At 36.7% G+C, this 21,863-nt stretch overlaps 1 protein-coding gene and 2 pseudogenes across 2 annotated transcripts; all 3 read right to left on the bottom strand.

Moving 5' to 3' along the window:
* Window positions 1-861: 861 nt before the first annotated feature.
* On the bottom strand, window positions 862-2,737 carry LOC149042439 (putative skeletal organic matrix protein 5 pseudogene; annotated as a pseudogene).
* Window positions 2,738-5,723: 2,986 nt separating this feature from the next.
* Window positions 5,724-8,956, bottom strand: LOC149042440 (uncharacterized). The gene is made up of 5 exons (XM_089213588.1): window positions 8,863-8,956; window positions 8,048-8,307; window positions 7,843-7,957; window positions 7,028-7,092; window positions 5,724-6,373 (listed from the first exon to the last, which is right to left on the bottom strand). The coding sequence occupies exons 1-5, from the start codon at window positions 8,954-8,956 to the stop codon at window positions 5,855-5,857; spliced, it is 1,053 nt and encodes a 350-aa protein (XP_089069714.1). The 3' UTR covers window positions 5,724-5,854.
* Window positions 8,957-13,278: 4,322 nt separating this feature from the next.
* On the bottom strand, window positions 13,279-17,946 carry LOC149042441 (putative skeletal organic matrix protein 5 pseudogene; annotated as a pseudogene). The gene is made up of 3 exons (XR_016188806.1): window positions 17,637-17,946; window positions 14,661-14,787; window positions 13,279-14,246 (listed from the first exon to the last, which is right to left on the bottom strand). The product of XR_016188806.1 is annotated as a putative skeletal organic matrix protein 5 pseudogene (transcript).
* Between the last annotated feature and the right edge of the window lie 3,917 nt (window positions 17,947-21,863).

A 21,863-nucleotide genomic window follows, 5' to 3' on the forward strand; every position in this document is an offset into this window, starting at 1 on the left:
TGCAGTAGTGCTAATTACTCATTGTAACTCATTGCCATAAGCTATTCTTTGCGTTCTTAAGTTATTCCTTAGGGGGTATATAAACGACGGCGTCCAAGCTTTCACTGCATGAGTTGGCTTTATCATCAAACCATCTGACGTACAAGAAGAGAGGGGATGTCATTCTTTGCTTCAGCATATTTCTCTGTAGGGACTTTGTCTTAGTATCACGAACTCAAATAACTGTTTAATTGCCTTAAGTAAATTATTCTCGTAAAATTTGAACGAAATTGTTCGATATGTCCCGAAAATTTTGAAGAAAATGTGAGCTATGAAACAGCAGTTGATATAATGTGCATTAAAAGAGGTAGGTGAGGTTCAGCTACTGAAATTCAGAGTACAATTAGGTAAAATTCAAACTTTCTATTTTTTTATTATTACTTTTTTTATCAACAGGAGAAGCAGAAAGTTACGAAAGGTGAGAGACGCCCCCATTCCTACCCCCTTGCACAATATGCAAATACTTTGGGGTGAAAGCTCATATCAGTATGGGTTTGCTTGTGAGAGAGACATACTTGTCAAAACCCCAGCTTTGTGCTGTTTCGTCACACAAGTAATTGTATTCCTGTTGATTGATAAAATTCCATCTCTGATGGAACAGACTTACTAAATTAACCAAATAAAATTTAAGAAAGGAATACACTCTTTAGACGTCCTTGCCCTTACTTTCAACTAAGAAGCTACTGAGACACAGCATCATTTCCTGTGCTGGTTACATCTTCCAGTGAGAATAAAATATCAAAGAATCATTTTGATACACGCATATGATTGAGAGTCCGTTAAAAATGGGTCATTTCAAGTCGAGTTTGTGTTCTCGCGCGTTTAAGTATTACTTCCTTTTTTTTCATTGAGCGAAAATGTATCCATTGCTCTAATACTTTTGTCACCGTTATTCGGGTACAAGTAAGTTTTGTTTCCACACGTGTTGGAGTCATCATCCCCGTTAGCACCACCAAACCCTATCCTTGAATCAAAACTGTCGCAGCCATCCGACCCCTCGTTAGGCTCGATACCAATTCTTGTTTTAACAATCGCACCATAAGAGTTGAAACCTTCCCTATTGCAGTTTAGCTGCAATGAGCTCTGTGACCCAAGGAGGGACTTCCATGAATCTCGACCCAATGAAGTGGCACGGTAATGCCCATCAGCGATAAGTGAATGCAAAGAGGCAGCCATGTGGTTTATGACAATAAATCTTAGCTGTTGGTCAACCTTCATACCAAGACAGATCTTGGAGAAAGATGTACTCCAATAGGTCGGTAATTTGGTCTCATTGCCATCAAAGCCAGTCTGGCCTCCTGGGAGGTTGTAACTTTTTGAATTATTCTAGTGAACAAAGTCAAAATGGAAGGTATTCTAAAAAGGAAGAAGAAAATGTTATTTTGCTTCTCTTAATTACCGGTCTCAACATTCGAGGCTTGATGAAATGGCAATAGTTCAGATACCTCCTGTTTTTGGGACTCGGCCTCCCTTTCCCTAATTTCACGATTTGTGCCATCCAGCTTGCGTTAGAAACTTTTGAATTCAACGAACTTCCAAGAGCTTACCATAAGAGGTTCTGTCACAAGTCAAATCACGTAACATTTTTGTAGATCCTAATTAGCAGTGAATTAACGTCTGCAAGCTTTTTTTCACTTAGTTATGGCCAAGATTCGCGAAATTTAAACACCTTTATTGATGGAAGTGGCAAGCAAACAAATTCACACCTAATATATCCTTCAGAAATTGACTAAGCAGAGCCATATTGATTACACACTTCATGTCTAACCTGGTTGCCATCAGTCTTCATGATTGGCGTCCATGGTCCTGCTCCACATCCAAAATCTCCCATTTGACAAAGAACGGAAACGGGTTCTGAGTTAAAGCGAAGAGTAACCACTTGACTGTTTAACTGGTTGAAAGAGGCACAAAGTGATGAGTTTGAACAGTACGCACTATAATATATGAAGATTTCATATAAAGTCCTTAACAGATAGATCGTTAGGTCAGTACAGAGGTATACACTCGACTCAACTGGCTCATCCAGCAGGAACTTATCCCGGTTTTTATAGCATGAGGTGACTATGAGATACTAGTCCACCATCACCATCGACAAGGACATTGACACGGCCATATCGGACCCTCGACCCTTGTAACCACAAGGACCCTCGACCATTATAACCCGTCATAAGGCCACTGCACCTCCCACAGTCCATTACAGAGCAATAAAAAAATTCTCAAAAAATTAAAGTGTTCTTTATCGCATAGTTGAATATTGGTAATAATCATTATTATTATCGTTACCACCGATATAATTTTATCGTGCTTACAATAAAATGAAATCTTATGATTATTATCTATGGTTACAGATTTGTCAATTTTTTTTCTATTGAAAAACAAGTAAATTTTCTGCCTGGGTAAACTAACGTGAGTAAAATGATAATGAAATTTTTACCGAAAAGGATCTTTTTAAGGAAGGGATTTTTTATACACAGACTATTGCTTAGTTCCAGAATATCCCATCTTTCATCATTATTGCATATTGTCTATAAGCTATTTTTTTTTACTTGAAATTCGTCTCACTTGTCACCACCACCATTGCGCCCCAGAGTTTGCAAAAAAAAATGCTTACCTTTTTCATAATATGTTCCAATAAAGCCGTCTTCACAGAGGCAGTGATAGGTGTCTTCTTTGTAGTTTGTTAAACACGTACCTCCATTTTGGCATGGAGAGGAAGAGCAAGGTGTCTGTTGAAGTAGCAAAACAGTTTATCATAAAACACCAGTCTCCAGAGGCTAAAAAAGGTATCTGCAAAGTCAAGTTTCTTAATAGGTTACTCTTGTAAAGGAAATGTGACATCCATTTATTTTTGCTAGAGCTCCCTGTCAATCACATTGTTCGCAAAGACAATTTACATGTCCCTATCAAATGACTTTTTCAACCCATTTTTCATTTGCAAATCAGTTTTTAATACCTATTTCTTCAAATGCATTCTTGATGAAGAGCTGGCATATCAGGTTTTGGACAAAGACAAAATTTCAAGGCCATCTTCATTGGCAGGGAGAAACTCTCAGTTGAGGGAAACTTGTCAAGTTTAGTTTACAGTGTTCCTATATTTCGGTTTGAAAGCAACTTCCTTACTATAACGGAATAGCTACTCTTTAAAAAACAGCTTTTGTTATCATATCATTCCACCCCCGCTCTCTTACTCCCTCTAGGCACCTACTTGAGCTTCCTGCTTGACATTATCTGTTTAATATTTTTCAGTATCATGGAAATTCTTTTTTTTCTCGCCCAACGTGGGCTGACGATACTTGCGCCAGCAAATAATTTTTCTATCGGTATATTTGTAAGAAAAAAAGTAATTGATCACCCTTTGATTCACTGGTCCCAAGAAGAGAAACTAGCATCGCCTTGGAAATAATAACCGAACTATATGAAGGAAAGCGACAGCATAGCCCCAAAATGTTTTTGACGAAAAAGCACCATAGAATGAAGCACTTACTTTCATAGAAAAATGATGTGAACTCATGTTCTTGTTGTAATCCTTTGAATTCTTACAGAATTGCATTGAGGATTCGAGAGGCATTTAAATATACAGTCATAGATGTCGAGAGCTGAGGATCTTCCTACTCCAGGAACATCAAGGAAATGGAACTCGTCTTTTATGAATACATGTTGGTGAGAGGTTTGCTGTATTCTTGACGCTGTCGTCGGAGAAAGATATGAACCCCAATAAATACCAACAAATCAATATTTCATCGCTTTCAAGTAAAGCTGCATATTGCTAACCTTTTGAAAAGAAACATACTTATGAGTTTGTAAAATGCTTATTACGCAATACAAGAAGCTGGAAATTTCAGCGAATTTCAAACGAAGGTTAAAAATGATTTTAAGTCTCCAATCATGGTAAAAAGAAAAAAAAAAAGAACGATGTACGTGGATGACTTTTATAAATTGGATGGAGGTCACTTTTTTTAAAGAAAGGTCACGAATGAGATTCCTAGAGTAAAATTCACCACCATTTGTTATAAAATATATTCATTACCTCCACTCGATGCGACCAAGAGACACAACAACGAAGTTATTAATAAAGAAATCTCCATTGTGATGGACAAGGCTAAGGCTGTTGGACTAGCCTTTTGGTGGTTCAAGAGATCAGATCTTCCTCCTTCGTCAGGATCTATTTAGTACGATTAAATGAATGTGTTTTGCGAATGGGTTCAGTGCTAACTTCTGATCTACACTTGTTTACGCGCTCCCGGCGATTTACTGTCTATTTATGAACCGTTGCCACATAAAATTATGGCATATGGTGCAATTTAAAAAGAAACAATATAGTAACTGAGGGTAGACTTTTATTTGCAAGTGTGCGTGTGTGTGTGTATGTGCATGTGTGTTTTTTTTAAACCACCATAAACGTGACTATGAACTACCGATTCAGTGCAACATCACAGCAACAAAAGCTTAAATTTCGGTTTCGCAAAGATAATTAATTCTTTGCAACTAGAGAAAGGTTCATAAATTTTTGATAACAACGATCTTGCTCTAAAATTGATTGTAGATAATATCCCTCGAAGACATTTCTTTTATACTTTCTTTTGTATGCCAAATGCAAAGCCTTTGAAAAAAATATGAAACATGACTTTTAAAGGTGAACTTTAGTGGTGATTCGGACTTTTAATGGCTCACTTGTGCGCATAAGAAAGAAGAAGTCTCCGTTTAAAGTCAATTATGATTTAGAGCATCCTTTCTCACAGAGCTGAAAAAAATAATTCAACGTTTGAATAGCGCTTATTCACCTCCCTTTTTCTCTTTTCTCTCCCGTGTTTGCGTGAAGCTTTAAATCTAGCGAATGTTTTCGTTATTATTATATAGTCTTGGGATGGGAAGCGAGCATAAACTGACAGAAAGGCTCTTTGGGATGGAATGTATCTCATCAATTATTTCACAATTTGCTTTGCGTTCTGCCTGCTATCTATTTAACAACCAAGGCCTCGTTTTCTTAAGAAGCGACAGAAATTCATTTAAAGACACGAAAACTCTGGATGCCTACTGTTGGTAATTATACTAAGGGGAATTTTGTCCATTAACCTCAGTCAGGCACTGTACGTGAATGATAATAATAACGTCAGTAACAACAACAACAACAAAAACAAACAAAAAAAGTAAAAATCAAATGTATTGCCTGCTGCTTTTAGGCGTCTTTTTATTTGCTGACATTATCATCATTACTATTATCATATTAATGACATGTATTATCATTATTGATGTTATTAGTATTATCATCATAATTATTACTACCATTACTATTATCGCTATTGTCATCATCATTTTTATTAATTTTTACAGGGTTGGTCTAAGGATTTTGGGAAAAATCATAATTTGCTCGTGCCATTGGCATTTACCGTAAACATCAAATATCCAATTAAAAATGCATGGTGGTCTGTATTGTTTTACTTGAGAAAAAACGTATAGACAACTCATTGAAATTAACAGGAATTGGGAACAAACGAGTGAGCTATTTCTTTATGAGTAACTGCCGCTGTTCAAACAATCCAACATGGTTTGTACACTTACGCAACCTTTGTAAATATGGGGGAAATAACGAGCTCTTGACATGGATGATCACACCATTCCTACTTTTTATCATTTTTTTTCCATTCTAAGTTTTGTGGGGAATGCATTTATGCATTTCTCCCTCTCACCTTTGCTTTTCATTGATGATTACTTTGTGTTCAAACAATTTTGCCACAAAAGTGGTCTTCAAGAGACGATTTGTAGCTGTAGTGAGAAATAAGAAATTTTTAAAGTATTTATTGTACTAGTTTCCTTGTCACTGTACCATGATATATCCTATTGCCTTAATATATCTGTTCCCATTATCTGCTCCATAACCAGCCACGTTGCCACACGTGATTGATTTGTCAGGGTTGCCTCCTCCTGTACCAAAACCGATTCTGGAATCAGCGCTTCCACAATCAGATTGGTCGTTACCAATAATACCAATCCTTGCTTTCGAGTACATGGGATAGCCCTGTGAGTTGAAGCCCTCTTTGTTGCAGTTAAGCTGCAGGGATGCGTCTGCACCAATCAACGACTTCCATTTATCACGACCAAGCGAAATGCCACGATACTGCCCGTCAGCGATTAGTGAATAAAGGGAAGTTGCCTCCATATGAATGACTATGAAATTGGTGTGACTTCCGATCCTCATACCAAGGCAGATCTTAGAGAAAGGTTTCTCCCAGTAAGTTGGTAGTTTAGTTTCTTGTGTGTCGAGCCCAGTTTTTCCTCCGGGAAGGTTAAAAGTATCCTTATTGGTCCACAGAACGGAATCATAGGAAAACGTGTCCTAGGGCCAGAGCATCCAGGAGAAACAAATGAACGGTAGTTAATATCGCTTCAACTCAGAATACGGCACACAACATATCCAAGTTAGTCAGTCTTTTATAACTAACATCCTTTGACTTTTGTAGAACTTAAAACAAGAAAAAGACGGGGAAATCAAATCAGTTTTCCTCAAAAAAGTTAGTTTTTCGCATATCTTAATGGAAAGAACAACCTTCATCGCTGATCACTTAAATAAAAAAGCAAGAAATCAATTTTACTGAATGTTTGAGTATAATATTTCACGATTTGATATACTCATAACCATGTGTAACACGTGTATTTTTATCTGAATCCAAAATCCTTTTCTCTGCTGTTTTAAAACAATATACTTCGCGAATATATTGAGATCCTTCTGACGTAGGGTGTCGAAAAACGACGAAAGGAACATTGTATATTTCTGAGCCAAAATATGAGGAAAGATGGGGACACAATGATAAGCAATTTCTCAGTTTATTTTCTTCGCAAAAGAAATAAAGTGATATATAAATTAAGAGATACTCAACTTATTACGTGTAGATAAATGAATGGATACGTGAGAATGAATATTTGAACGGATATCATTCATTGACAGCTAGATAAATAGACGAAAAATAAACATTTGAAAGCAAGTTTGTACCTTATTACCGTCCATCTTTATTATCAGCGTCCATTCGCTGGAGTTCCACTCCACAAGATGTTCAGCTATGTAAAATTACTCACAGCATGTGAATGACATGTTTCATTTTCATTTTTATTTTTATTTTTTTAACAAAAATAAAACCAAAACAAAAAGTAAAACACACAAAAAAGCAAGCAAGCAAGAGAAACAAAACAAAACAAAACAAACCCAAACCAAACGAAGCAACGTAATATAAAATAACATTACGTAATGTAACAAAGGTGATGTGCCGTAATGTAACGTAACTTCTCGAAACGACTATCATTCAATCGTTGTTTGGTCGCTTAACAAGCTATTCAGCCCGTCAATTCAAACAAATGAAATAAATTTGGTATATTCGACTGTGCTGAATAATCTTATATTTCTGGTATATCCAACATAAAATGTATGTGTGATAAGAATACATGAAAGTCATATATTTGTACTGCGGAAAATACATTTTTTTTCAGGCCTTATTTCTCAACTGCTTAAGTTGAGTATATACTGCGATGATCTTCATTTGCTTAAAATGTATTTTCCGCAGTACAAATATATGACTTTCATGTATTCTTATCACACCTTCTCCATCTACGGGTATATAACGAACTCACAATTGACCAGCTCCCAGTTGGCTTGATAGCTCAGTTGGTTAGAGCGCTGCACCGGTATCGCAGAGGTCATGGGTTCGATTCCCGTTCAGGCCTGAATTTTTTTCAGGCCTTATTTCTCAACTGCTTAAGTTGAGTATATACTGCGATGATCTTCATTTGCTTAAAATAAAATGTATGTGTTACCTGTTTCACAGTGTTCTCCACTGTAGAGAGATCCACAAAGACAAATGTAGCCTTTCTTGGTATACCCATTAAGGCAAGTCCCATTGTTAAGGCATGGGTTATTACTGCATCGGTTCTTATTGGGGAAACAAAAAAATTCGTTCTTAAAAAAAAAAAAAAAAAAAAAAAATTCAAAATCCCGTCTTTGTTTTATCCACACTCTTACCTCAGTACCAATGTAAATAAAATCATTCCGAGGCTTGAGATCTTGGGGGTATTCAGTTCCGTCTGAATCACTTAGTTCACATATAATATGATCGCCGAAGTGTGGACCAATATTGATTGCTACGCAGCGACTTTCCATAACACACTGAGTCCTGCAGGGGTCTTGTATATCAACCGGAAGCGTAAGGTTCTGAATCACGTGACCATAAAGAGCATAGCCCTTAATGACAGCAGTATATTTCACATGACGTCCGCACACGTCTGAAAGGCATGATAACAAAAATTGCTCATTGAAAAGTATGTAAATATGTCTCAAGTTAAACATTCTTTTTAGTATCATGTGCATTCACAATTACAAAATGAATGGAGATACTCTCAAGGCGTTTTCTTGCTTAGGAATCTAGAGAAGTCTAGCTTTATATCTCTAATTTATGGAATTTTGAGGAAAATGTTGGTGTATGCCGAGGAGCTATTGCATTCTTTTCATTGTCTCCTCTTTTTGCTTGTTTTGCTTTTTTTTCTTTACTTGTTTGTTTGTTTGTTTGTTTTTTTTTTACTTGAGAGTACTCCCCGACAGGATGTTATGTTTGGAGCCGTGATTGGAACATTTTTCTAACACGCCTTTTTTTTTTTTCACATTTAATCCACACTTGTGTGGTCAATGCTGTGGATCTTACAATACGTGTAGCTGGAATGTTAGACCTTTTTTTCACGTTTTTGTGGATAATAAGTCCAAAAGGAGATGATTTAAATTTTGAAAAAAAAAAAAAACTATGTAGAAATTAGAGTTATAGTGTTAAAACGGAGTTTCCTTACCGTGGGTCGCAACTGCACCGTAATGAGACCAATTATCCCAAACAAGAAGAACAACAACCAGCGCACAAACAGTTGACAAAGACAAGGTTTTCATTTTCTCAGTATAATCGTTCGATGGCTAAATCTTATTAACTGACAGTTCCTGAAGTTTACTCCGCTCTGCTCAGAAAATAGGTGTCTATCTTGGATACATTTTAGTGACCCTAAAATGAACTGACATTACATGTTAACTCAAATCTATGTTGATCCGTTAATATTCTAACACGACGCCGCAAGTAAATGGCGATAAAATTGATCAAAGTATGAGCAGTGATATATGAGTATTTATGAGTGTATGAGGCCGCCTTAATGAAATGTGAAGGGTGATTGCAGTCCTGAATAGACTGAGTTAGATTTGGTCAGAACTGGTATCACTATATACCACACAGGTGAAAAGTACTCTTCGCACGCGGTGATCGGCATCTCCGTTATTGATTATCAAGCTCTATTCACATTTGAGCAACTGAAGGGACGCTATCGCTCTTTAATTAAGAGTTTAATTTGCGACCATTTTCAGGATACTGACAGAAATAAAAGAGTATATACTAAAACAACTATGCACCTAAGTGTCGGTTAGTAATTGTTAATTATTGACCTAGATTTTATCAATTTCAGCTGAAAAGTATCTTTTCACTTCACTTCAAATTCAATAAATCACTCACTTGGTTTTTATTTGACTTAAGTACAGCTGTCAGTATCATCACCATGGATATTGCCACAATTCATTTGCATAGTTTAATTCCTCAAGTTACTCCTGGTATTTTTGTTTTAATTTACTTTTAGAGCAAGCACACATTTCAAAACATCAAAAATGTCAAACAGCACCATCAACAACCACACAACTAGGTAAACGAAGAAACTAACCGATTTTGGATCATTTCCTCAGAAATAAAGAAGAAATTTTAAAGAAATCTTAGGTAAATTGCGTCTTTGTTTGCGTGCATGTTTATATTTATCATGCAGTTTGGATCGAATGCAGTAATTTCTAGTTTTTACTTCAATTTTCCTAGAAAACAAATTTTACGGCTTGCTTCATTCCCTAGATGGAAACTATAATAAATCAAATTAGTGATCGAAATATTTGAATCTATAGTCTTTCTCAGCTTTATTCGATCTTTGTTTGTTTTTTTTTCTTTTTATGAGTTAGCCTGATCCAAACCCGGATAACTAGCCTCAAACAACCATGACTAATCCCTCTAGCCGAGATAAAATGGCGAGTTCTCGAAGACTAAGACTAAGACTAAGACTAAGACTAAGACTAAGACTAAGACTAAGACTAAGACTAAGAAACTGGAAATCCAAACTACAGGCTAGGATAACAATCTTGTTTTTTAAACCATTTAGCGGTCATCGTCCGCGAGAGTTGTCTAGATAAAATTTAAGCGGGAAAAAATATACTGTGGTCCGCTAGTGTGATCTGCCGCTTGCGATGGAAGGATACAATTTTTTTCCTTGTCCATCTGACCCTCAGTTTTCGTTTGAGCGGAACGAGGAATTAGAACGAATGTCTGACACGTACCCTGGGCCCGGTCATTGGCGGCAATTTGTAGAGCAATCGGCTTCAACGAGTACTTCTCCTTCCACTGGAATTATCGAAACCAGCACAAGTGGTGCAAGCTTCAACCAAAAAGATCGGCAAGGAAAAAAGAAAGTGAAGTACGATATATAATCGCAATCTCGAACCGTGGCTACGCGGGACGAGGAGACCTCGACCAGGGAAGATTAGGAAAGCGAGCTCTATTTAAGCGAGGTCTTCGTCTTCTACGTCTAAAAGCTGACGCTAGCCGCTTAAAAACCTGCTGATATTGTGCCAACAATGTAAAAAACGCTTCTTTGTTTTGCTAAGGAAGAAATGCAAAATTCCACAAAAACCCGAAAATGCAGAGATAATCATTCGACGACGGTCCATTCTTGCCCAGTAATTCGAGCGAGAATTTTTCTTTATCTTTTAATAGAGGGAGATGAGTTTGTGATTGACGTATGTGTCAATCAATGAAGTTTTGGTTAGAAGATACTAGTTTAATGCGACCGCCGCCAAAAATAGGAAATTGCAAATTATTTTGCCAATATTTGACTAGCGAAAAATAAGTAAATAGTTGAATTCGCTCTAGAGTGACCCATCCCTTATTGACAAAAAATGCCCAAAAACGTTAGTAAGGGAACAGATTGGAATTTGTGTCCGATAGAGAGAGAGTGAAAAGAACGAAAATAACACAACTCTCTCATCTTACATTTGAAAAAAACGATTGTGAAACATTACTAAATATGGTAATCGTCGGCTCTACCTGACAATAGCGAAAACTACAAGTTTCTCCTTCCTGTTTTTATGTTTTATTGTAATATGAAAACGAAATATTACCGAAGTTCAGGGGAGCGCACATTCGAAACAACAGAAGCGCGCGGATCTTTTGGCTTTATCTTTTCACAAAGCAGTTACCAGCAGAGTGTAAACCGTCCTTTCAACTCTCATGAATTTCTTTCTTTTATTTTACTTTTCGTATCTCAACAAAGACCAAAATAGCTTACTCATAAACATATTTTCGTCAGATCAGAAGCGTATCTTGACAGTGGAAAGTTTAATAGTAGATTAAGCTTAAGCAATATCTATGGAAATTTAAACGCCTGATAAGCTAAGAGGCGTTTTATGATGAATCTCGTGAAAAGCGAAACATAAAAGATAGAATAAAGATATAGGAAGAAAAAGCTTGAAAATATGCAAGCGAATGCAATGCAGTCAAGTTTGTCTCTTACCTTAGAGCGTGAAAGTCACTCAAAAGAGAACGGCTACAAAGAATAGGCAGCGCAGAAGTAGACAGCTGAATTTCATTCTCTTAGTTGTTTTTTGAGACTTTTAAAGACTAAACGTGATAAAACAAATCTGTCACACAGAGAAATGGTTCCTGTCGCATGAAATGTTTTATTAAAATACATAGATGTCGCCCAACCAACAGGGTCCAAGTCTCTACAATACCGCTCTGGCATTGTTAATTAGCCCCCGAGTGAGTATTGACAAGCTGAAGAGGAAATATCGTGCCTTTAGCCCATTTCAACAACTTTAAGAAAGAAGAGCTTAGCGGTTATTTCTAATTGCTGTTTAAAATCATTCCCTTGCATGTCAATCATGGACGTTTTACTTTTGGCGAGAATTTGGTGGGTTCTGGAGATATTAGGGACAAAGCGAGTTATGCGGTCTAGCAGAATATGAAATATCGCAAAATTTCGAAATGTGTGCTTGCCAAATTGTAACAATTGGCTGTTGGTTGGTTATTTATCAAACAAACTTCATTTTTCGTCGTTTGACTATAATTTTCAACTTCGGTCAAGAAAACAAAAATCGCTTGAACTTAGTTTTAAACAGTAACTCGTAAATATGGGCGAAATTTAGGCATCCTCAAGTCTGATGAAACAAAACACATGGTGTATTTGAAGTCTTGCCAAACATCATCTCAGCCAATTATCAGTTATGATGTTAGATATAAAGATCGCGATAGGCGTGCCAAGTCAAGTGACAGGTTATGTGATAGTTTCTCATAAAATCGTTGACTATTTTACGCTCGATATGATTGTGCTCTTAACCAATATTTTGTTAAAAGACTGCTCTGATAAGCAAAAATTGCTCGAAGTTGCTATAGCAGCAAAAAGTTGCTCCTAATGCCCAAAGATGTTCAAAAGTTGCCGAGCGCAATCAGTACAAACCCACTTATCACGGGGGTGGGGTGGGGAGATATGTTCCATTTGGTAGTTTATTTTTGATGCTTTTGATTCACATCACCGTTTTCTAAAAGGTATCCTAGTATTCTAAACGTGATGAGGTAGTTTTTGTACATCGAGGTGCGATTCGTATTGGGTAGTGTTTCACTGTCTAGACACCACAAAAAAATAAAATGAATAAATACAAAAATCGTCGAACATGGAAATTATAACAGAAGGAACGGTGTTGTTTGAAGTGCAGTAGTGCTAATTACTCATTGTAACTAATTGCCATAAGCTATTTTTTGCGGTCTTAAGTTATTCCTTAGGGGGTATATAAACGACGGCGTCCAAGCTTTCACAGCATGAGTTGGCTTTATCATCAAACCGTCTGAAGTATGACGTACGAAGAGAGGGGATGTCATGCTCTGCTTCAGCATATTTCTCTGTAGGGACTTTGACTTAGTATCAAGAACTCAAAATAACTGTTTTATTGCCCTACGTAAATTATTCTCGTAAAATTTGAACGAAATTGTTCGATATGTCCCGAAGATATTGGAGAAAATGTGAGCTATGGAGCAGTAGTTGATATAATGTGCATTAAAAGAGGAAGGTGAGGTTCAGCTTCTGAAATTCAGAGTACAATTATGTAAAATTCAAACTTTCTATTTTTTATTATTATTTTTTTTATCAACAGGAGAAGCAGAAAGTTACGAAAGGTGAGAGACGGCCCCATTCCTACCCCCTTGCACAATATGCAAATGCTTTGGGGTTAAAGCTCATATCAGTATGGGTTTGCTTGTGAGAGAGACATACTTGTCAAAACCCCAGCTTTGGTGCTGTCTCGCCCCACAAGCAATTGTATTCCTGTTAATCGATAAAATTGATCTCTGATGGAACAGACTTAATAAATTAACCAAATAAATTTTAAAAAAGGAATACACTCTTTAGAGGTCCTTGCCCTTACTTTCAAATAAGAAGCTACTAAGACACAACATCATTTCCTGTGCTTGCTACATCTTCCAGTGAGAAGAAAATATCAAAGAATCGTTTTTATACACGCATATGATTGAGCGTAAGTTAAAAATGGGTCCTTTCAAGTCAGGTTTGTGTTCTGCGTTTAAGTATTACTTCCTTTTTTATCATTGAGCGAAAATGTATCCCATGGCTTTGATACTTTTCTCACCGTTATCCGGGTACCAGTAAGCTATGTTTCCGCACGTGTTGGAGTCATCATCCCCATTAGCACTACCAAACCCTATCCTTGAATCACAACTGTCGCAGCCATCCGACCCCTCGTTAGACACGATACCAATTCTTGTTTTAACAATCGCACCATCAGAGTTGAAGCCTTCCCTATTGCAGTTTAGCTGCAATGAGCTCTGTGACCCAAGGAGGGACTTCCATGAATCTCGACCCAGTGAAGTGGCGCGGTAATGCCCATCAGCGATAAGTGAGTGCAAAGAGGCAGCCATGTGGTTTATGACAATAAATCTTAACTGTTGGTCAACCTTCATACCAAGACAGATCTTGGAGAAAGATATACTCCAATAGGTCGGTAATTTGGTCTCATTGCCATCAAAGCCAGTCTGGCCTCCTGGGAGGTTGTAACTTTTTGAATTATTCCAGTAAACAGAGTCAAAATGGAAGGTATTCTAAAAAGGAAGAAGAAAATGTTATTTTGCTTCTCTTAATTACCGGTCTCAACATTCGAGGCTTGACGAAATGGCAATAGTTCAGATACCTCCTGTTTTTGGGACACGGTCTCACTTTCCCTATTTTCACGGTTTGTGCCATCCAGCTTGCGTTAGAAACTTTTGAATTCAACGAACTTCCAAGAGCTTACCGTAAGAGGTTTTGTCACAAATCAAATCACGTAACATTTTTGTAGATCTTAAATAGCAGTGAATTAACGTCTGCAAGCTTTTTTTCACTTAGTTATGGCCAACGGATTCGCGAAATTTAAACACCTTTATTAACGGAAGTGGCAAGCAAAACAAATTCACACCTAATATATGCTTCAGAAATTGACTAAACAGAGAATATTGATAACATACTTCATGTCTAACCTGGTTGCCATCAGTCTTCATGATTGGCGTCCATGGTCCTGCTCCACATCCAAAATCTCCCATTTGACAAAGAACGGGAACGGGTTCTGAGTTAAAGCGAAGAGTAACCACTTGACTCCTGTTTAACCTGTTGAAAGAGGCACAAAGTGATGAATTTGAACAGCACGAAAGTTTCATATAAAGTCCTTAACAGATAGATCGTCAGGCCGGTACAGAGGTATACACTCGACTCAACTGGCTCATCCAGCCGGAGCTTATCCCGGTTTTTATAGCATGAGGCGACCATGAGATACTAGTCCACCTTCACCGTCGACAAGGACATTGACACGGCCATATCGGACCCTCGACCCTTGTAACCACAAGGACCCTCGACCATTATAACCCGTCATAAGGCCACTGCGCCTCCCACAGTCCATTACAGAGCAATAAAAAATTCTCAAAAAATTAAAGTGTTCTTTATCGCATAGTTGAATATTGGTTCGCAGCTTTCCTCAAAAACTCACATGTTGGCGTCATGCAATTCCTTACATGAAACCGCACCTGGAAGGAAAAAAGAAGTTTGACTTTGTTTGAATTACTATCTTTTTTCCATGATTCAAAGGGGTTCCTGGATAGTTTGATTACGGACATTTATTTAAAAAAAAGCCACATCGTTATTTAAAGTAATCTAAGCTACCTAAATAACTTTTACAGAATTCAGAGCAAAAACTGTGTACAGAGTCGATTTGGTTTTCTGACGCTGGAAGGATTTTCTTTTCTAAACTCTATGGAAATAATTCTTCTCAGTCTGTGCACTGTACTTGGCAGCGGCGCTTTTTGGATTTGTTACAGGTTGATGTCGCTTGGTCATACGTCTTCCTTTATAACACCTTAAAGCTATTTTTATTTAAATTTTTTTGTGGCACTTAATGTTATAATCATCATCCCTCTGTATATTATTCTTTTGTTATTATTATAATCATTGCGAATATCGTTACCACCAATATAATTTTATCGTGCTTACAATAAACGAAACCTTATAATTATTTTATCACATAAACTGCGGTGTTAAACAGGGATTTCTGCTGCTGACACGTCATTCGCCTTTGGCGCCACTCGGTCAGGTTAATGAATGAACGGCAAAGCCTTCACGATTCTCAATACAAATTGTTGGTCGGAGCTTCCTCGAATTTTATGGCGGCTAAAACACTAAGAAAAACCCTATTGATGGCAGACAGTGAGGTTCAAACTTTCTTAAAAGGGGAAGAAAACCAATATACTAAAAGAAAAACCGAAAGTTACGTATTCAGTGGCTTTAGTGTTAGCATATCTCTCGGCTGAGAATGAAAATCAACAACGAGAAGATTTGTCACTGGCCCATTTTTGCCGTTTACCTGAGAGACTTCTTCTGTCGGTAAGGACAAAGTCAATGAATGAGAATTTTGTAAATTGAAAATTACGACCATTATTGTTTTTATAATCATGATTCAACGCATTTTTCCATCTTAAGAGTTAGCGCCAACGTACTTTACGATTGTTATTCGGAGACTGTCGATTTATTTATTTTCATTCATTAATGAAGTCGGCTTTTCTTCTCAGTAAAGGGCACTTGTGTTTATATGATAAACAAAATAATACATGGTTGTTTGTAGATATGGAATTCTCTTCTCGTGTTCAACTTGATATCTCACTCGTTCGCTACGCTCACTCGTGAGCTATCAAGTTCAACACTCGAAGAGAAATTCCATATCTACGCGCGCCCATGTATTATTCTCTATATTTATGTTAACAGATTTGTCAACATTTTTTTCTATTGAAAAATAAGTAAACTTTCTGCCTGGGTAAACTAACGTGAATAAAATGATAATGGAGATTTTTATCGAAAAGGTTCTGTTTAAGGAAGGGATTTTTATACACAGACTATTGCTTAGTTCCAGAATATCCCATCTTTCATCATTATTGCATATTGTCTATGAGCCATTTTTTTTACTTGAAATTCGTCTCACTTGTCACCACCACCATTGCGCCCCAGAGTTTGCAAAAAAAAAATGCTTACCTTTTTCACAATATGTTCCAATAAAGCCGTCTTCACAGAGGCAGTGATAGGTGTCTTCTTTGTAGTTTGCAAAAAAATTGCTTACCTTTTTCACAACATGTTCCAATAAAGCCGTCTTCACAGAGGCAGTGATAGGTGTTTTCTTTGTAGTTTGCTAAACACGTACCTCCATTTTGGCATGGAGAGGAAGAGCAAGGTGTCTGTAGAAGTAGCAAAACATTTTATCATAAAACACCAGTCTACAGAGGCTAAAAAGGCATCTGCAAAGTCAAGTTTCTTAATGGGTTACTCTTGTGAAATCCATTTATTTCTACTAGAGCTCCCTGTCAATCACATTGATCGCAAAAATAATTTACATGTCCCTATCAAATGACTTTCTCAATCCATTTTTCATTTGCAAATCACTTTTTAATACCTATGTCTTCAAATGCATTCTTGATGAAAAGCTGGCATATCAGGTTTTGAGCAAAGACAAAATTTCAAGGCCATCTACACTGGCAGGGAGAAACTCTCAGTTGAGAGGAAACTTGTCAAGTTTAGTTTACGGTGTTTTAATTACCTATATTTCGGTTTGAAAGCAACTTCCTTACTATAACGGAACAGCTACTCTTTAAAAAACAACTTTTGTTATCATATCATTCCACCCTCGCTCTATCATTCCCCCTAGGCACCTGCTTGAGCTTCCTGCTTGACATTATCTGTTTCATATTTTTCAGTATCATGGAAATTCTCTCTTTTAGCGCCCAACGTCGGCTGACGATAATTGTGCCAGCAAATAATTTTTCTATCGGTATATTTGTAAGAAACAAAATAAATTGAAGTCGCAGTCTTTTCATCAGAACAATTCATTAAATCGTTGATTTTCATTTCTATCTATCATTTCATCACTTTGATACACTGGTCCTAAGAAGAGAAATTAGCATAGTCTTGGAAATTAAAACGGAAGTATATGAAAGAAAGCGACAACATAGCCCCAAAATGTTTTTGACGAAAAAGCACCATAGAATGAAGCACTTACTTGCATAGAAAAATGATGTGAACTCATGTTCTTGTTGTAATCCTTTGAATTCTTGTATATGTCAGAAGGAAGAAGCTCGCACCAAAGTTTTCTGACGGCGTCCGTTTCAGCGGCCATGTTTACAGAATTGCATTGAGGATTCAAAAGGCATTTAAATATACAATCATAGATGTCGAGAGCTGAGGATCTTCCTACTCCAGGAACATCTAGGAAATGGAACTCGTCTTTTATGAATACATGTTGGTGAGATGTGTGCTGTATTCTTGACGCTGTTGTCGGAGAAAGATATGAACTCCAATAAATACAAAAAAATCAATATTTCATCACTTTCAAGTAAAGCTGCATATTGCTAACTTTTTGCAAAGAAAACATACTTATGAGTTTGTAAAATACTCATTACGTAATACACGAAGTTGGAGATTTTAGAGAATTTCAAACGAAGGTTAAAAATGATTTGAAGTCTCCAATCATGGAAAAAAGAAAAAAAAAAAGAACGATGTACGTGGATGACTTTTATAAATTGGATGGACGTCACTTTTTCTTAAAGAAAAGTCACGAATAAGATTCCTAGAGTAAAATTCAACACCATTTGTTATAAAATATATTCATTACCTCCACTCGATGCGACCAAGAGACACAACAGCGAAGTTACCAATGAAGAAATCTCCATTGTGATGGACAAGGCTAAGGCTGTTGGACTAGCCTTTTGGTGGTTCAAGAGATCAGATCTTCCTCCTTCGTCAGGATCTATTTAGTACGATTAAATGAATGTGTTTTGCGAAAGGGTTCAATGCGAACTACTTCTGATCTACACTTGTTTACGCGCTCCCGGCGATTTAATGTCTATTTATGAACCGTTGTCACATAACATTATGGCATATGATGCAATTTAAAAAGAAATAGTTTTTTTAAACTAACCTTTAAATTTATTCGTCCCAGACCAAACCACCATAACCTGACTATGAACTACCGATTCAGTGCAACATCACAGCAACAAAAGCTTAAATTTTGGTTTCGCAAAGATAATTAATTCTTTGCAACTATAGAAAGGTTCATAAATTTTTGATAACAACGATCTTGCTCGAAAATTGATTGTAGATAATATCCCTCGAAGACATTTCTTCTATACTCAAGTTTTGTATGCCAAATGCAAAGCCTTTGAAAAAAATATGAAACAGGACTTTTAAAGGTGAACTTTAGTGGTGATTCGGCCTTTTCATGGCTCACTTGTGCGCATAAGAAAGAAGAAGTTCAAGTCTCCGGTTAAAGTCAATTATGATTTAGAGCATCTCTTCTCACTGAGCTGAAAAAAATCATTAAAAGTTTGAATAGCTTTTATTCACCTCCCTTTTTCTCTCTTCTTTCCCGTGTTTGCGTGCAGCTTTAAATTTAGCGAATATTTTCGTTATTATTATATAATCTTGGGATTAAACTGACAGAAAGGCTCTTTGGGATGGAATGTATCTCAACAATTATTCCACAATTTGCTTTGCGTTCTGCCTGCTATCTATTTAACAACCGAGACCTCGTTTTCTAAAGAAGCGACAGAAATTCATTTAAAGACACGAAAACTCTGGATGCCTACTGATGGTAGTTATACTAAGGGCGCCATTTGGCTATTATCAATTTCAAGTCTAACACGCACTAATGGATAAATCGGAGAGACGAATTTAAAATCGCAGAAAACTAAAAGTTAGCTAAGGCACTAAAAAATAAAAATAATAAAAAAATGGAAAATGTACCTTTCCTTATAAGGCAATCAGTATTTGTTTGCTTTGTTCAATATGTGGTAACCAAGAAGTCACAAAAGCTTTCATTCAAATATTTGTCTATTTTTACCTTTGTTTTGAAAATCATTACACTTGCGGAGAATAACGCCAAAAGTATAGCGAGTATTCTCAGGTGGAGGTTCGGTCAGGAACTCTTTTTCGGTGGAACAGACAATTTTTAACTCGTGAATTGCGCGTATGCGCAAGAGCAAGTTGTAGATTTGAGGTGGAGAATGGCACCTGCTCACTCACTCGCTCGCTCGATTGGTCGATTCCTGTAAAACTTTTTATCGATTTTAGGCTTTTGAGTGCATTTGATAGTTTTTGGCGACTAATAAGCAAACGAAATGGCGACCTTTATTGCTAAGAATAGTGGTGGGGTGAAAAAGAAGCCAATGATAATCTTAGAAGAGCTAATTTTTTTCATTTTAGTTTCAACAAGCGGCACCAGCGACTGGCAGGCGTGCGAGGATTCACACTGAAATAAGAGAAGAACCTTCGTTTTTCATAAAATTGTAACTTACAGTCCTTGAACTCGAAAACAATCCGAAGATTCATTAAACATATGACTTACTCCGAAGCGCTCGGAGTTTACAGGTGTTCAAAAGCTTTTTCTGTCATGGCCTGAGATTGGGGACAAAATCGATCATTACATTTCGTATCGTGCGTTTTTTTCTGTGCGAAGGTGCCGGGGACTGACGAAATTGCAAGTTAACACGAAAATCAAATAACACCTTAACAAATAATTTTGGCTACCGATTTTCAGTGATTTTCAGTTTTAAGGCAATTTGCAGATTCAAAATAAATATTACGTACTAAAATGCGAAAGTTATACACCACAAAATTGATAAATAGGCCAGAAATGAAATTCAATATTGTTCTTGATTATACGTTGCCTTGCACGTGACCAAAATCTACCCAGGCGGAAAACCAAAAATGACGGTGGCACTCTGGGCTTAGTTATATCACTCAAAACTCGTTACCGTTTGTCTCATTTGATAAAGAGGGAATCATTAATGTTTTCGTTAAGACAGTATTGCCTTTATTTTCCAATATTTACAATGATAGACAGTAAATTTCACTTTTCACCCACATTTACTTCCAACCTTTTCTTTTGAACCAGAAACAAAAATGATATATGTTTAAAACACATGACATCATTCACCCTTGTCAAATGTAATAGCGTGATCATTTCATTTGTAATGCCTTCTTATCCCAACGTTACTTTGTTTCTTTGCTACATTAGCGAACACTGAACTACTTCTCGTACTCTAAATATGACAACCAAACACAAAATTCCCTAAACCAGATAACATTGAACATAATCCAAAAAAAATCATGTAAGTCATCTGTCAATTCAAGAGTTTGCTCACAGAGCACTTTGATTTTTTTGGAAATCCACGCAGTCAGTGCTAAACTTAATGATACATTTGCCATATGTGATCCCCTCTGGGAAAACAGTGTACTAAGGTTGAAACACGTGCACGTTAAAATGACAGACTAAACAATAGGCGGCGAGCAGTGTGTCTCACGGTGCGACTGGCAAAGCAGATTATGAAATTCCTGAAGATAACGTGTTTATTGACTCGTACAGGGATAATTCATGTAATGTCTGTCGATAGCGCTCGTTGTGAGTTTGATGGCTGGTCGAAGAGGACACAGTTTTTAAAAAACTGGGCAAATCACAAGAGAAGGACCCAGTAATTCTTAAATTGATCGGTTTTTATATAGGGTTGTTTTGTTGATGATAAGAAACCTGATAATCGTAGAATTTTGTCCCTTTACCTCAGTCAGGCATTGTACGTGAATGATGATAATAACGTTAGCAACAACAACAACAACAAAAACAACAAAAAAAGTAAAAATCAAAAGTAATGCCTGCTGCTTTTAGGCGTCTTTTTTTTATTTGCTGTCATCATCATCATTACTATTATAATAATAATGATATTTATTATCATCATTGATGTTCATAATTATTACTATCATTACTATTATCGCTATTATCATCATCATTTTTATTACTTTTTACAGGGTTGGTCTAACGATTTTGGGAAAAATCATAATTTGCTCGTGTTATTGGCATTTACCGTAAACATGAAATGTCCAATTAAAAATGCATGGTAGTCTGTATTGTTTTACTTGAGAAAAAACGTATGGACAACTCATTTAAATTAACAGGAATTGGGTACAAACGAGTCAGCTATTTCTTTATGAGTAACTGCCGCTGTTCAAACAATCCAACATGGTTTGTACACTTACGCAACCTTTGTAAATATGGGGGAAATAACGAGCTCTTGAGATGGATGATCATACCATTCCTACTTGTTATCATTTCTTTCCATTCTAAGTTTTGTGGGGAATGCATTTATGCATTTCTCCCT

Source organism: Pocillopora damicornis, chromosome 7, assembly GCF_964200805.1.
Source record: "Pocillopora damicornis chromosome 7, jaPocDami1.2, whole genome shotgun sequence".
Lineage (NCBI taxonomy): Eukaryota > Metazoa > Cnidaria > Anthozoa > Scleractinia > Pocilloporidae > Pocillopora > Pocillopora damicornis.